Below are 16,996 nucleotides of genomic sequence, written 5' to 3'. Positions count from 1 at the left end.
CATATTGACACATGTGAACTCAGTCAGCAAGACTGAGTTTTGTCTCCAGGGGCTTTCTCACCAACCCTCTAGCATTTCTTCCAGTAAATGCCAATAGACCAGCGGGTAAATGCTGATGGACCTACCAATAAACGCTGGTGGACCCAGGTATTCTGAATTGAATGAACCAGTATTGGTAAATACCAACGTATATAGTCTGTCAGAAAGATTAACGACCTATTAATACGTACTTTAGATGTCATTCTCATCTCAAAAGGCACCAATAACAAAAGGGTGATAATTCATCTTTAAATTAACATAAAGGTATAGATAAAAGTGTTATATTTAATCTAAAAATGTATACTATAACAGCAGAAAAATAATATTCTTTGTAGTACGGAGCTATCATAAAAGTGTTGGCTTTATACTAGAAAAACCTGTATCACTGAATCAAAACGTTTATATGTGTCTCTACTTACCTTTCAACTATAAAGATGAAAAAAATAATGATTTATGTTATTTCATTTGCCAGAGTTTGATGTGGAAAAAATATTGGAATGTAAGGGCTATCACATAACTATGAGTGTTTTACTCAATAAGCTCTGTCCAAGATAAAATAAGCAAAGCAGCTTCTAAATTTCTATCCATGTGCAAAACAGAACTAGTTCAGAAATGTTTGTTTGTATCACGATTCATCCATTCCATCCCTACCCACTCCTTTCTTTGCAGTGGAACTGAAGGAGACTCAGAGTATCTGTCATCTTAGTCCTAGTGGGTAAAAAGAGACCCTTGATCGTTTGGCTGTGCTTTTGAGTTCAAAAGAAACGTGCTTTATCAGGGTTTATGTCACTAGTGTTCAAGTTGCCCAAATTCCTTAAACTAATTTTTAACCAAAAGGATCATCTTCAAAGTCAATTCTCTAAAATAGGTTATATATATTGAAAGAGGTAGACACAATATCTGACTTACAGATTAATATTGACAAGATTTCAGATTTCTGATATCAGAACTTTGTACTAATAAATTGGGTTGATTTAAACCACTGAGTTTGCGCAAATCTATTGCAGTAGTAACACAGATACAAAAGAATTCTTGGTCTACACATACATGGGTAGGTACACATACACAAATGCACATGCACACACACACACCTGAGAGACAGTCCACCCAGAAACCAGAAAATGATTGGCAGATATTTTCTGACACATGATTTAGTAAGAAAATATCCCAGTGTTGTGAAGGTACCACTAATATTTACTGACATATAGATATTGCAGTAAGTACATTAACAACTTTACTATATAAGACCTCATACAAATAAAAAATATATAAAATTAATAAACAGCCAAAGAATGTCTCAAATAATTCATAAGATGTAAAGGGTTAATAAAACATGAAAATGTTTCAGAAGTAGTAAAACTACTGCAAAACAAATACATTTAGAAGTGCCAATTTGTTCTTGTTATGGACATAGTTCTTATGTGCTCCTAAGGGTATGGCAAAACAAACATTGTTAGTTACTGCTCTAGCAAGAGGAGATGCTACAAACTTTTGTTTTTGTGTTGCTTTAACTGACAGATAGTTGTACATATTTATTACATTAAATATTTTAAAATAGCTAGAAGAAAGAATTTTGAATGTTCTTACCACAGAGAAATCACACAAACTTTTTGAAATCAATTCAGTGGTATATAAAAATAAGTCACAGAAGTATTTTAAGGCCAGGCATGGTGGCATGCACCTGTAATCACAGTACTTGAGAAGGTGAGGCAGAAGGATCATCACTAATTCAATGCCAGCCTAAGCTACATAGTGAGTTTAAGGCCATCATGAACTACATGGTGAGACTCTGTCTCAAAAAACCACACTCACAGTATCTATAATTTAAAGTGACTGTCAATAATAGAATATTGCTTAAATATATTACACATGTTCAAATGAAGCAAATGTACTCATTAAAATTTAATCTTATGGAGAGTATTAATGTGTGTTATGAGTGTCATTGTGATATGTAGCAACTACATGAAAGAAGATAGGAAATATGTTAGAAAGTTATTAGTGGCCTCATGCTCTGGTTCTCAGAAGGGTGGAGCAGTGCAGCTTCAGGAAGGTTATAGAAGGTTCTGCGGCCTCCACGTGTTCTCCATGCTGCCAAGATGCCCAGAAAGCTCAGGGGAAGGAAGGGAGAGGGAAAGGAGACCAAGCTAGGTTGTCAAATAAACCTACTCCAGCAAAAGTGGAAACAGAGCTAAAATAAGGCAATGAAATTTCAACTTTTGATACTAGGGCTATGCAAAATTTTCCTTTGTAAATATTATTTTACACTAAAGATACAGAGAGGAAACAGATTAACAGTGGAAAGAAAGGCAAGAAGAGAAGCTTCTTAAGCTACTGAAGTAGCTATTTTTCATACTTACCAAACAACTTAGAGTAATCTTAGAGTAAAATAGACTTATCGACAATTTTGTCCTCCAAGAATTGCAGTGTCTCTGACTCCATGGAATAAAAATCTTTTTCTCAGTATAATAAGAGCAGAAAATAATATAAGAAGCTATAAAAGCTGTACTCCTTGCTTGCATTTGTTCTTTGAACCAGTAATACACAAAGTATAAATGATGTCTTCTATTTCTTTTTACCATAGCTAAACACCAGAAAGTTATTGTATTTTCTTATGATATAATTAAAAAACAACTTAGTAGCTAGAGAGAATTTACATCTCAAAACATTTTAAATATTTAAGTACATGATTGCTACTTAATTTATAAACAGCAAATTTTGATTTCTTTTCTGATTTCTAAGCATTAAAATAGTTGTAGTAATAATAAGTATAGTACAAATTGTTCTATAGGTAGCAAAAAATGGTATGAAAAATCTACACTTATTGGTAAATTCTATACCAAAATCTGACAGAAATATCTAGAAACTCTTTTCCCTCTTTCCTGTGTTTGTTTATGTTCTATGAGACAGTCTTGCGATGTAGTCCAAACCAGCTCACACTCACAGTCCTCCTGCATCAGCCTCCCAAGTGCTCCTGCACAATTTTGAGAAAGCTATCAAGGTGACATAGAAATGAAAAGATTCTTTTAAATTACAGCTATTGTTTAAGATGAGATTTTTTTCTATCATAATTTCATAGAAGTTGCTAACACATATTCTTCATATTTGTGGATGTTAGCTATAAACTTTTAAGGTACATACTCTTTTCCTCTTTGCAGCTGGTTGGTTTTGTGTACGCCTGTTATGTGATCAGTGTTTCTATGGAAGAAGAAGACACCTGTAAGTACTATTACATTTCCCTGTGGCTTCATTTTAGATGAGATGCTGCTTCTAAAGCTAGTCATTATAAGACTATGGACTCTTTCATATTTAGAACCCAAAATGATTGACCTAAGCATAGTAAAGTTATAATCAAAGGTTGACAAAATAACTGCACACAAATCAGGGGAGACTAGATACCAAAACTCTGATTATATGGGAGCAAGCACAGACTCGGGAGCCTAAAGACTGCTATTATATGATGTTTTAGTAGCTTTTCAGCAGGGACCTAGACAGCATCCTGAATCACCAACCGTGATTATGTTGGTGGAAGAATTTTGAAGTATAATAGTATAATATCAATACAATGCATTATAGCAAAATCCATATACATAAAAGCTATATAAAATGCTATGATAAAACCAGAAATTACAACCTTCAAGGGAGGATATGAAATATACAAGAAATACTATAAAAGAATTAATAGAATGCTTACAAGCTGTCATATTTTAGCTCAAATAAAGGACCTAAAGCTATGTTGTAGAGATTTAGCAGCAGAGGGCCTCAGATGTCATTTACTGAGTGCTTGCTAATATGTAAGGCATTCTTCTCATAACTCTCTTACAGATTCATGTGTTACCAAAGAACATTTAAATTTATTTTTAAAAGTTATTTATTATAGAAAAATCATACCTAACCAACCTTGATACTTGCCATTGGCATTGCAACAACTATCAGAATTACAAAGTGGATTATTTAACAAAATAAGGATAAGTAGCCACCATTATAAGTTCTTTCTAGAACACAGGTTCAAAGGAGTCTGACATTGCACCCCGTTGATGTATGTACTATGTGACATACGTACTGGAATCCAATTGACAATAAGATATCTTTTCAATTTACTTGGTCAAATGTAAGAAATATCAGACCTTCTGTGTATCAGATGATGCAAGCATGCAAAAACATTGCAGCATACATTGCATGCTTACTTGGAGATTTTTTTTTTTTAAATACTAGATGAGCCAGAAAGTTTCTTAAACTTCTAAAGTGCAGCCGCAATGACAAAACATGTTACTTTGGTGTTAACTTTTAAAATTATGGTTCCATTAGTTCCACAATCTGACAGAGTTAATGTACAGGAAGTGGGCAACAGAATGGTTCAATTCGCAGGCAAGACAGGCTGCATGGCTGGAAATAATTGGTTGGCTACAAATGATTTTTACTGAAACTGTGACTTAAAGGAAGTTTTCAGGATTTAGGCTAACTGTATACCTGAAAAACTGATACATTGGTAAATCCCAGCTGGATTTCCTATGAAGTACTTTAGAGTAGGTATCCCCCCAAGCCCACCCCGACAAAGGGCAGTCCTTGTTCTTTTTCTCCTCACTAAACTGATGGGAGGCTCTGAGTAGATGCCAGTAACTTGTCCTACCTTATGTTGGGACAAAAGGCAAAGTAATCATTTGTCTCCTTTTATCCGATAGAGTAAAATAGAAAGGACTTCTTTAAGACCTGTGATTTTAAGTAAAACTGGGAAACACAAAATGACATGTGAAATAAAAGGCTCATCTAAGACAGGTAAATTTTTTTGACCTTCTGTCAGCCCACTTTTAAAATACTGATGTCAGTGGATGTAGATTGTATTGCTACTAGGAGATAGTGTAGTCCCATTGACTTTGATTTCTTCAATTAACTTAGGTTTCTCTACAGAAATCTCTGAATCAGCTATTTTAATGCTCATCAAACTGAGATTGAAGCAGCTGTTAGCAGCCGATTCTATTAATGGTTTAATTCTAGTGTTTGTTATTAGGGCCATACATTAAGTTACCAAGAATCATCTGGATGTAACAGTTACATTGCCATCAATTCAAATAATACTTAAGAGTCAGAAAGAGCCTTAGGTGCTCAATACAAAGTAAATATGCCCAACTTAACATGATAATCTGCTGCAAGAAAGAGGACAGTGAAATGTAATCTCAAACCTTTTAGTCTGATCATTCTCAAACAAGGGAAATTTTTCATTTCTATTGAAAGAAGGAGGAAGCCAAAGTGAAAATGTAATTAAATTTTCCCAGGGTCTTCAGAAGGAAGATGTGAGCAAAAAGTAATGTCTACAGCCAATTTCAGTGATCTCATAGACCCGTGCAATTTGTGCCAACAGTAAGCTTTTAGATGAAGCAACCAGCTGTCCTTTGGATATGATATTACCAAATCATAGGCAGGAAGATATGTCCTTTGAATTGTTTTTCCAAATTCTAAATGCAAAACAAGAAAACAATACTGGTAACTTTCCAATCTGTCTATGTATATTTCTTGAAAGCTTATCCTGAAAGGTAACTTAATGTAATATAATATGACAGTATTTTCATAGACAATATATCATTTATCACCTGATTCCTATTCAAATTACTAAAAATTTCTGCATTATGAAAACACAAAATTAAGCCCTGTTCTTGGGCTGAACACTGTCAGCTAGCCTTAAAAATTAATAACAACCCTGCTTCTCTCCTCTTTTATGGAACTAATATTTCAGACAGAAATATCTGAAAGATAATAAATGCTTTAAGAAATGTTCATCTCCAGCCACTTGTCATCTTAGTTACCACTTGGCGTCTTTACTAACTATTTCTTATAAAGATTATGATCTCGGGTTAAAAACAGTGAAATAAAACGCTGGCAACAGGTAGAATACTGAGTGTGGGGTCAATGCCTTTTATCATGTGTTGTAATGAAAAAGCCAATTTATATCTCCTCCTTCCATTTTTTAATTTTTTCATTGTTGTATATCTATCAATCTCTATGTACACTTTTGTGAGGCTGGGCTCTTTGGAAACTGTAATCATAAAAGCCTGTCAACATCTTATTTGTGAATCATCTACTGCTGCAAATGAATTTGCCAGCTTGTTACTGTCTTGTTAAGACTTGCTGAAAAGAATGTGTTTAATTCAGGGAAGTGTGGAGGCAAGGCAAAATATGCTGATAAGTAGTGTTTAACTTATGTAAATACACCAGGCTTTTTCAAAGGATCTGTTCTGCACTACTTCTCATATTAAGTTTGAAACTGCATGTGGGAGTTTATTTTGTTGTTTTGTTTTTTAACTCCCACAGTCTAGTCTGGGTTGTCTGTGTTGAATGGTAGAAAAGAAAAATATACTGACAACTTTAATAGTTTTTGAAAATTAAATGAACCCCTCAGATCTGGTTTCCATATTTTACACTGAAAAGTTCAAAATAGCTCCATGTGACCCTTGCTAGTACTTTTGGGGAACTGTTCATTGGAAAGAAGTATGATTACTAGAAAAGCATTTGTATCTGTTTTGCCTTTGAAGCTTCCTGCTGGCTAGGGCTCATGTATGTGCCTATCTGCCCATGAATTCCTTCTAAGAGGATGAAGCAATGATACCAAAATAATGCTATGAGTTATAATTTTTTAAAAAAACCTATCTCCTTCTAAAAATGTCCTAGAAATGTGAACAGAAAAGAAATTAACTAACTTGAATGTTAATTTCCAAATTTTCTTTCCTTGATTTATAATAAATGCAGAAGACTCCAAGAAGTGCTGATTGCAAGGTCAGGAGAAGGACACAACAGAGGCCTGGATGATTCTCAGAATAGAAAGCTCCCCATGTTCAGTGCCCCTTGCACTGCAGATATTTAAGAGTGATGGGACAGCAGAATGTGGTGAGCATGAAAGGTGGAAAAATGTATGAGACTTGGGTAAGAGTGCTTCTGAAGTCATGGTTGACATGTCAAAGGAATTGGTGTTTGCCCACTCTAAAGTTAAGAAGCTACTGGTTTTCAGAGAGTAGACTTTCTTTTAGCAACTCTCTAGTCATTGCCTTGAAGGCACATTTCCTCATCTTCCTCACCAGAGCTCAGAGTTGGAGCCCCAAGTCTTTCCTCTAGTTTCCTGAGAAAGGTCTGACACAGAATTACACTTAATAAGCTTCCATAAGAATAGATTTATAAAAGCAGGATCTTTGGCTTGTCTTCTGCTGTAACCCTAGAGCTAAGAAAAGTTCTTTTCACTTTGGATTTGATAAAGAAATACTGGTTAAATTTATATTATTAAATAGATTCTCTGAGCCTGGCAACTCATTTTTTTAATCACAACACCTGCAATCCTAGTATTGCACTATGAATCAATCAGAAACTCTAGATTCAGCCATCTCAAAAGCAGCCTGCCCCCCCATGACTGCATGAAGCTTTGGGGAGATACTGACACAAACCATAACATTCTGCACCTGGCCCCCCAAAGTCTCATGCACATCCCTTTATGCAAAAGGTATTTAGTCCATCTCCAAGTGTTGCCAAGATCCTAATAGACAAAACAATGCTGAAAAGTCCAGGTCCCAAGTCTCCACTGAGATTTCAGGTAAACTCTTAACATGAGCCCTGCACAAATCAAAAAGAAAGTTAAATACTTCCAGAATTCAATAGCACAAGGTGGACATTTCTGTTCCAAAATTTACAAACAGGGAAGTACAAAGGAATGGGACCAAAGCAAATCCAAAATCCAGCAGGGCAAACATTAAGTCCTATAGTTCCATGTTCAGCATCCAAGGTAATCTGTCTCAAGATGTGAACTTCAAAGGGCTTAGGTGTCTCCACCCCTATGATACTGCTTGTGCTTGTACCTCCCATGGCTTCAGGTCTACTCTGCTTTGTCCTTGCAGCTTTCCTCAGACTATTCACATTCCTGGCTTCTCCAAACTTCCAGGGTTTCCACTGCACCTTTGACTTCACACAGTTTCACACACTGTCCTCTGAGGGGCACATGGCCTGGCCTCCCAGCCCTTCTAAAATCTATGGGGAGACCTTCCTGACCCTAAAAATCTTGCATTCTGCACACACCTAAAGCCAATTGAATGAGGCCAAGGTCTGCTGCCAGCTGGAGCAGTAACCAGACTTCCCTTTCTCTTTGCTGTAGAGGTTGAGTGCCTGGATTGCTGAGCACTCTGAATCAAATTCCAAGGAACAAATTCTCTGGGCCACCACCATTTTGGAACATGGTGTCTGGGGCTTTCTTCTCAAAGCAATGTCTCTCTCTCTCACTTTTGCAACTTTGAGGCTGCAAAGGGTGGGGTCCAGCTGCTTCTTTCAATTTGCTCAGTCCATGTTTTCTATTCTTCTGTTCCTTCTCAGCAATCAAGATCTCATCTGCTGTATCTTTGCAGTCCACAGCTTTACTGGGGTTTCCTTTCTGGTTGAGCTCAAAGCATTTTAAATCATTCTTCTTGGCTCTTTGCTCTTGATTCTCAACATAAATCTGGCTAAAATCCCTCAATAGTAGTTATTCCTCAACATCAGAATGCCTTGAAATTTCTTCTGCCAGATTAATTAGTCCATCACACTTAATCTTAGTCTCAGGCAGAGTCTCTGGACATAAGCACAAAGCAGAAAACTTTTTGCCAAGATATAACACACATCATGTGAAGCCTAACAACAGATGGAGTTCTTCTCAGCAGAAATCTCCTGAGCCTGGTCTTCACCAAGATTTCCACCAGCCTTCTGGCCTTCTGAGCACTGAAAAGAATCTCCCATACAGAACAGCTGAAGGCGTTCCAGCTCTACTCTTTCAGACATCTCTGAACCTTTCCAAATTCTTCCTTCAAGTCATGCTCAAAGGCTTCTGAACCACATGGTCAGGTATAATCACAACAATGACCCTAATTCTCTACTACCAAATTTGTTGTAGTCAGGGTTTACAAAAAGAAAGATTTAATACAGAACACATAATTTATAGAATTATTTTATAATAGTCACCCAGTGTCAACTGTGAAAGAAAGCAGGAAATCTGTCCATACACTAGAGATTCAAAGAGTCCAGCTGAGGCCCAGGATTCCATGACAATGTCCTTCATGAGTCCATCTGAAGACCTAGAGCCCATGGCAATGTCCCCCACAAGTCCAACTGGAAACCTAGAGCCCACAATAACGTCTCACGCAAGTCTGTAACAAGGATTTGCACTGGGAAGGCCCAAAGGTCAGTGGTGGAGAGTCTGTGACAGCATGATGAGTGATCTGTGCCAGAAGGCTGAAGGATCTACACATGAGCCAGAAATCAATGTTCAAGGTAAGGACCAGAGATGCCCTGAAAAGAACTATAGCCACCCTCAGTGACAGTGAGGACCTGAGCTCCTCTGACGATGAGAACAGCCAAGTTCATATCAGGAAAGGCACTATGACAAACTTCTCCAGGAAAGTGAACAACACACCATCTTTCCCTCCAGTTCTCTTTTTATGCTGTTGGCAACAATCCTCAGAGGGGCTTTCCACACCTAGAACCACACTGATTCAGTCCAGCCGGGTGTCACAAGTTGACCATTTGTTAGTCCACCACACAGTGTGTCAGTCACAGATTCTCACCATCACCAACAACCCAAGCTGTGCAGTGGTGCATTATTAAATGGACAGAGAAGGATGGGGGAATGTTCCATCCAGGTAGTATAGAGTGGAAGACGAGGGGTTTTGAATCCAGATACTATAGTGAGAAATCAGGGCAACAAATTTAAAAAATAATTCATACCCTGTGGCACCCTGAATACACAGTGAAAAAAATGTGTTATATGGATTTTATGAAGACCCTGAGTGGTGATTTTATCCTGGTTATTAGTGGTTAAAATTTAGTAGTCCTGGGGGATGAGCAGGGGACCTTACTCTGCGGAAATCCTCAGTGCTTCTATTTTAAATCTAAATCAATATCTAATCCCTACCCCCCACCCTTCTTAGTCCTTTAACTAATCTGGCTCTGCCAGAAATACTGTGGGTACTGATTCCCCATTTCTGTGTCTGTCCCTAAGCCTCCTAGTCACTCCAAGAGCAGCACCAGCTGTATTTCAGTTTCACAATGTCCCCGCCATCTTCTCACTGTTCCTACTCAGCACCTTCTCCAAATCCCTTAAAAATTAATTATTTGAGCTGTCAGTGCCTTAGAGCACCCTATCTTCATTTTAAAGACAATAAAATCTCCTACCCTTGTTTTAAGGGTAAGTAAAGATATACTGTGATTCCTGGCACCCTTCTCTTCTGTCACCCGGCACCCCTAGCAACATAAAGACTTACAATGCAAATGTCACAAAGAAAATAGAAGCGAGAAAGCACAGGCTACTAAGGGTTCAAAGGCGCTCTCCCCATTATCTTTACCCATGATTACCATCATCTTGACATAGACAAGAGGCTTCTTTTTTGCCCTGTGACTTTTGTGAGTTTCATCTCCATCCCTCTGACATATTAATGCCTCTTGCACTATTAAGTATTCTTTACGCCTCCCCTGGCCATGCAGTTCTGTCTCCCTCTAGCTTTTTCCTCAGCTTACCAGAAATAATAATTATACAAAACTGAAAAATCCAAAGTAAATGATTCCTGACTCCCCACCTGGTGGGTATTTAATGCTTCTGTCTCTTGTGCTTCTTTCTTGCACTTGTAGACCTTTCTACAAAGCAGTCTAGACTGAGATGTTTTCTTTCTCACCTCCCATTCTCTACCTCTTGACTGCTGTTGGGGTCGCTGGTCCTTATCATCACTGAAAACCCTCTCGCAAAGTGCAATTCTCTTGTATATTATGAAAGTTTGTTAGAATTGATGGCTTTGGTCATTGTTTACTGCTCCTTTCTTGAAATTTTTCTCTTCTGGATTTCCAGGCAATCACATCTCTTGAGTTTTGTCAGGCAACCCCACCTTTTCAACAGCACATATTTTTCCAGTTAAGAACTATGACTAAGTCCTAATGCAAATAGAGCAGATTTCTGATGCAAATACACTGAAGAAATTGTGCTGCACTTGTTCCAGCTACTTTTGAAGTGATGATTAATCATTAAGTCCTTGAAGTATTAACTAGCCATCAGCAGCACACAACTTGTACTTACAGTGTTCTACTAAAACATTTTGAAGAAAATCAGACAATAACGTGGAAGCTTTTAAAGAACAGAGAGTAAAAGGAGTATTTGTGTCTTTTAGATAGCAACAATGGCATGCAGTAGTCTCAAAATCTGTAGTCTTAGACTAAGTAATATTTCATGAAGATTGTACTTTACAAACCCTTTGAAAAAGGAACATGAAGGTAAGGAACACTCATCTGCATATTAAGCACTCTCCTTTGTATTAAGCAATCTATTGAGCACAAAAAGATAATAAGTTAGTGCTCTTTCTGGCAGCAATATTTAAAACTGGAACTAAATAAAATACTAAGGAATATTCACGAAACTCAGATACCAAACATGAAATTCTGTATGTGATACAAAGTATGTTAATTATAAATTGTATATAAATTATACCTAACTGACTTTTCTGCTTTGTTCACATTTTTCTTCATAGAATCTCTGTCTCTTTCTCTCTCCCTTTCTCGCAAGAATAGAAAGAACAGAAAGTCTAGATTAAGCTTACTGATGTATTTCAATATCATTTTTTTGCTATAGTTCAGTCAACTGAAAAACTTCCAGTGTTTCCCAACCCTGATTTATTCCATGCCACCTTCAGAAATTGGGTGGTAGCTGTGTGCATGCTTGTGTCAGAGACTGGCTAGGTATCGACTAAATTCCCATTTGTTCTTTCTTCTCCCAGGCACACAGCTGTACTATGTCACAGTTTCTGGGCCTTTAGATACCCCATGAGATTGAATTCCAGAGTGTGAAGCCCTGGCCTGGCCCTAAAACTCCCACTTGTAACACTCCCCTTCCCCTTCCCACCCACAGAACACAGACAGGCATGGAAGGATTGGAAACCAGGTTTAAGAGAGGCCCCACAGTGTCACAGCAGTCTGCATCTCAGCTATTCCCTGGAGCTAAGGGGATCACATAACTTGAAAATAGGATTTTAAGTGCCTTTGAGTCATGAAGCGGTGAGGAAAATCCAAGAGGGTCTGTCAGGGAAGGGCTGCCTGAGGGGAAGACCTCTGAGTAGAAGCCACAGGCGTTCTATCATTCAAGGGGAAATGGGACATTCCAACATGCAGCAAACACAGGAGTGTGCCTATGTGCCTGGGAAGAGCTCTTGAAGCAGATGGCATTAAGCTGAGACATAATGGATGTAAAGGAGCCTGTGAAGCAAAGGACCAGGAGAAGAGCATTCCTGGCAGAAAGAGCAAAACTAATATTCCAGTCGTAACCCAAGTTGTTCATATATCAGGCCAGTTGTAACTCGAGTGTCCTCTGTATTCCATATTTGACATTCACAGAATCCCAATATTACAGGCATTCTGATACATCAATTGTTCTTCTAGAAACAAACAACTGTCCCACAGGGCTATCTATCCCAAGCCTTACTCAGCACACACACACATATACCAGGGTGTGGGGGAGCAGCTAGCTTATCACATCTGTACCCACTCAGGCCCACAATTTGGCAAGCTCTGCTGGATAATGTGGAGCTAATGAATGGATTTAATCTTGGGAATGATATGGTCAAATTCAAGTTTTTTGAACAGTACTTCGTAGAAAGAGGAAAGGATCTACAAAATAGAGCTCAGTGAAGAAATGGCATTTAGATGGAGATTATCCTACAAAAGGAGATGCAAAAGTAATAATAGGGCCTATTAAGAAATATTTCAGAGGAGAAATGTCCAAAATTGTGGAAGCAGACAGTAAAAGGGAACTGAACAGAGACCTCAAGTCAACAAGTGTTTGTCGCTTGGTTTATAGAGCAAAGTAATATATTGGGTAGACACAAACAAGAATGATAAAAATTCATAGGGAAAAGACTGGATTACTATAAAAAATATTACGTGGGAAAAGAGTTTGTCTAGAGTTGTTTAGAAAATTCTCAGAATTGTTTTAAACCTCTACCTTTTGGACATTATTTTTCCCTTCAGCCACCCTATTCTGCTTCATTGACCCAAAAAGAGTCTAGAAATTTGTTGTCTCATGATTTAAATATTACTAACTCAGAAAATTTTAAAGTGGGAAGAAAATGTCAGTAATGATTATAGAAAACCTCTGCTTTCACGGGTCAACTCAAAAAAGGGACAAAAGTTAGAGGTACAACCAAATAAAAATGTAGGATAGCACCAAAAACAGAAAAGGGAAATGTGTGTTCAGAATTTTTCAAAACTCTTTTTTTTGACAATAAAATTTTCTCCAGATAAGCCCAGCTATTGTGACACAGAGACCTTCAGTCAGCAATGAATCTGAACAGACAAAATTGAAAAATTACAAAAAATTTGAAAAGATTCCCAGGAAAGCCAAGCTATAGTTGATAGCTATAAGCAGCCATTCTATCCAGTTACCAAGCTATAAATGAAGATTAACTGAAGGGTTAAAGACATGCTCACTGTAGTGAAATAGAGCATAATCATGTAGCTTTCAAAAGCTGAGAAACTCTTAAGAGAATAGAAAATATACTATTCAAGATGAACACTAAAGTAGGAAAGGAAAAAAAATACTTTTCCCAATATGAGAAAATCAACATTCAAAGGTATGTGTGTGCTGGGCTAACAGAGGGGAAAAGCGAAAAATAGGAGTAGGCTTGTCACAGGCATCTTTGTAAAGATGGCACAACTCGCAACAAAGAGCCATGAGTCAGCCGCAGGAGTACTAGGTACTTATTATCATCAAAGCATCCCTATAGGGATGGTGCAACAAGTTCTTTGTCAAATCAGAGGCAACATACTAAAGTGAGCAAGGTCCGGACCTCCTCCGAGAAAAACCAAAATAAGCATATCGCCGTATCTAAAGGAATAATGCTCAGTAGAACATAGGCAAAAGGCATTCTGTGCACTTTGCCCAGAGGAGATGTATTATCTACAAAGAATTCTAGTGACTGATTTAAAATACTAAGAGAAGACAAAGAGATCTCCCCTCAGGGTTTCTGCTAGTGTGGTGGGGAGGAAGGGAGACGAAGGATAAAATCAGTACCAGTCAAAAGTTAAAGGAGGGGCTGGGGATTTAGCTCAGTGGCATAGCGCCTGCCTGGCAAGCGTAAGGTCGTGAGTTCGATTCCCAGTACTGGAAAAAAAACAAAAAAGTTAAGGGAAAAGTGAAAGAAACTGTCACGTGGGCACACTGGCAAGTGACATAATCCCCCAATGGCTCCCTCCCCCAGCCGCAATTTTGAGCTTGGGGAGGAAGAAGGTGTAGTATAAATGTTGTTGCAAAACAGAAAAAGATAACAGTGGACTGGGATGAGAGAACTAAGAACCAGCACGGCCATAGTACTTTTTCAAGGCATGTTAATTTTGGAATAAAGAGTCTTATGATCAACTATTGCTATGGTTTGACTAAACCTTGTCCCCTCCAAAACTCATATTGACATTTGCTGGCCACCGTGGTGCTGGTGTTGGGGGATGGGGCTGATACAGAAGTATACCTCCCGACATGTTAGATGTCGGTGTGCCTGAGTTCGTGGTCTCAATTGAGGAATGAAGTTGCAAATCAAAGTAGGAAGCTAGGAGAGTTTTATGGAAGTGAGGGGAAAAAGAATAGCACCTGGATTCCCGGAGGACCAAATGAGCTGCCACCATGGCCTTTTTTCATGGGTAATTTTTGAGCAATGTCACAACATGGGTACAGTGTGAGTCAAACTACAGTCAACTTATAGGGTTATAAGTACAGCCGGTAGCTAATACTGATTCAACAGGGAAACGACTCATGTAGCAAGGATGCTTGGAAAGAACGAAACCATTCTGGGGAAGGGATGGGTCCAGGTGCTCTGGTCACCCGCCTAGGCATCTGATCCCTCTCTGGGCTCACTGGACCAGGTTGTGCTAATTACAGTATAATCTCAATTTGCTGTTTATCTCCAGGGAGACATGCAGGCCTGCCTATAGCTTTCCATCTTGAGCCCTGACTCTCTTCAGATTTGCCACTAGCCACAGTTTTGATTTTGTGCTGTCTTCCTTGATAGTGCAATCCCCTTTTGACTATATTAATTTCTGTCTAACTTAGCTGTCTATTATGGGGCCATGAAGTGGTGATTAAGTGCTTACGAATTAATGCCTTTTTCAGGAAAGAATGTTCTTGTAAAGCAGGTCAACTCCCCAACCCCAGTTCTTTTCTTCCCAGTGCTTTCACTTGTCCTTTGCTTTTCTACCAGGCTCAGAGGAAGTACAAAAACTCTTGCTGGAAGCTGCTACCATGTCCTGGGCTCTCCAGCCTCCAGAATCATGAGCTGACTAAACTCCTTTTCTTTGCAAGCTATCCAGTCTCAGATATTCCATGATAGCAACAGACAACCAGTGTGCAATCCTGTACATATTTAGGAGGTCTTGCAGTCACTTGGGGCACACATACCCCAGTTGGAAGACCACAGGTCTAATTGCCTGCCTCCACACAACTCAGGTTTGGGAAGAGCCGGAGACAGAGCTGGGACTGCTTCCAGCCTCTCCGGGCTCTGGGGGATGGCTGTCAGTATTTCCCATACCAAACAGCAGTCAAGATCTATTCAGCTGTATCAGTTCTACATATTAATACCTGAGGCTGAGAGAGACGCGATGGAAGTGCAAAGAGTCTACTTTGCATGGCTATTGTCAAAGAAGAGGAAGTAAAAATGTAATGTTGGAGAACTGTAAGCGGGATAATACAGCCTCTGAAACAGCACGCTCTTCTTACAGCCGGAGCTGCTGTGTCATGGAACCTCTCTCTGTCCCACTGGTTTCCTTTCTTCTATTTCACAAGCCTTCTAAGAGTGGAGGAGTTTAGAAACTTCCTAGCCATAAAGCGAGCAACAAGGTCAAGTCATAAAGTTGGCATGTGCATGCCATCTACCGGCTTGGATGACTCCCAAGGTACACAGTTCTTTCAGGCTGGGGGCAGCACAACCCCAACCATCCCCTCCTACACCACTACCCCCCACACACTGTGTCAGCAATTGATCAGTGTTTTAAGGCATCACCCAGGCCCCTGTGCCCGACAGACACATCCTGGCACCTGTAACCCCTCAGTGTGCGGTGACTGACCCAACAGAAGCCTGTGGCTTGGCACAGCAGGTTGTGCTTTCTGAGAGTTCAGGTGCTTTGGAAAGCAGACAGCAGCAGATTAGTGCCACTGCAGAGAAGCTTGCTCCCTACTAACACTGGCAGAATTTAGTTGCCAGCTACCTCTGAAATAACTGGCCTTTCTTTAAAAGCCCTCATTAGTAATGGGGCACAGGAAAATCCCTCTCTACGTGAACTAAGTTGATGGCAGGCCTTCACCCCAGGCTTTTTGGTATGAATTCACGTCACAAAACAAGTACATCACAATGAAGTCATCCCAATAGTTGAGTTCTTCAAGCCCTGAGCAATGATTCCCTAAGAATTTATTGCTGAATTTGACAACTTACATAAAATAAGTGCCTACTAGAAAGGCCTGATAATTAGACAGCAGGAGCAATGACAGACCAGAAAGTAAGTGCGGAGTAAATGTGCTGGCTTAGGGGTGTAGCTCAGCAGTAGAGCTTGACTAGTATGTTTGAGGCCCTGGGTTCGATCCTCAGCAATAAGAAAAAAAATAAATATGTTAATTGGTTCTTATCTTCCTGGGTCTTTTTTTCTGTGCTAAATGCAATATTGCAGAGCTTTGTTTCTCAGTTCAGTGACAAGGCAGCCTATATGAGAGCTGAATCTGAAACCAAACCCCTGCCTTCTGGTTGTTTGGTGAATACAGGTCAACAGGGCATGAAGGAGCGCTCAGGGCTCCCTGGAATGGCACGAGTCAGCACTGGGTGTATCAGCGGTAAAGGCTAAACTCTACATCTGAGGTTCATAATCTGGGGTCCATGGATACAAGGCACTTATTTCCTGCGAAATAAGGAAAATGTTTAATGAATGTAGATGTACTTTGTTTTACAAA

At 39.1% G+C, this 16,996-nt stretch overlaps 1 protein-coding gene across 1 annotated transcript in view; it reads left to right on the top strand.

The window, feature by feature from the left end:
• The window catches only part of Nkain3 (Na+/K+ transporting ATPase interacting 3), a 129,150-nt gene that overhangs the window by 92,289 nt on the left and 19,865 nt on the right, over positions 1–16,996 (top strand). Inside the window, exon 2 of the mRNA XM_013518132.1 lies at positions 3,195–3,255. Within this exon, the coding sequence (XP_013373586.1) occupies positions 3,195–3,255 (61 nt within the window). The remainder of the gene's footprint in view (positions 1–3,194; positions 3,256–16,996) is intronic.

This window comes from Chinchilla lanigera, unplaced genomic scaffold (assembly GCF_000276665.1).
Source record: "Chinchilla lanigera isolate Chin_1 unplaced genomic scaffold, ChiLan1.0 scaffold00043, whole genome shotgun sequence".
Lineage (NCBI taxonomy): Eukaryota > Metazoa > Chordata > Mammalia > Rodentia > Chinchillidae > Chinchilla > Chinchilla lanigera.
The sequence above is the reverse complement of the archived record's forward strand: the minus strand, read 5'-3'. Positions and strand labels throughout refer to the sequence as shown.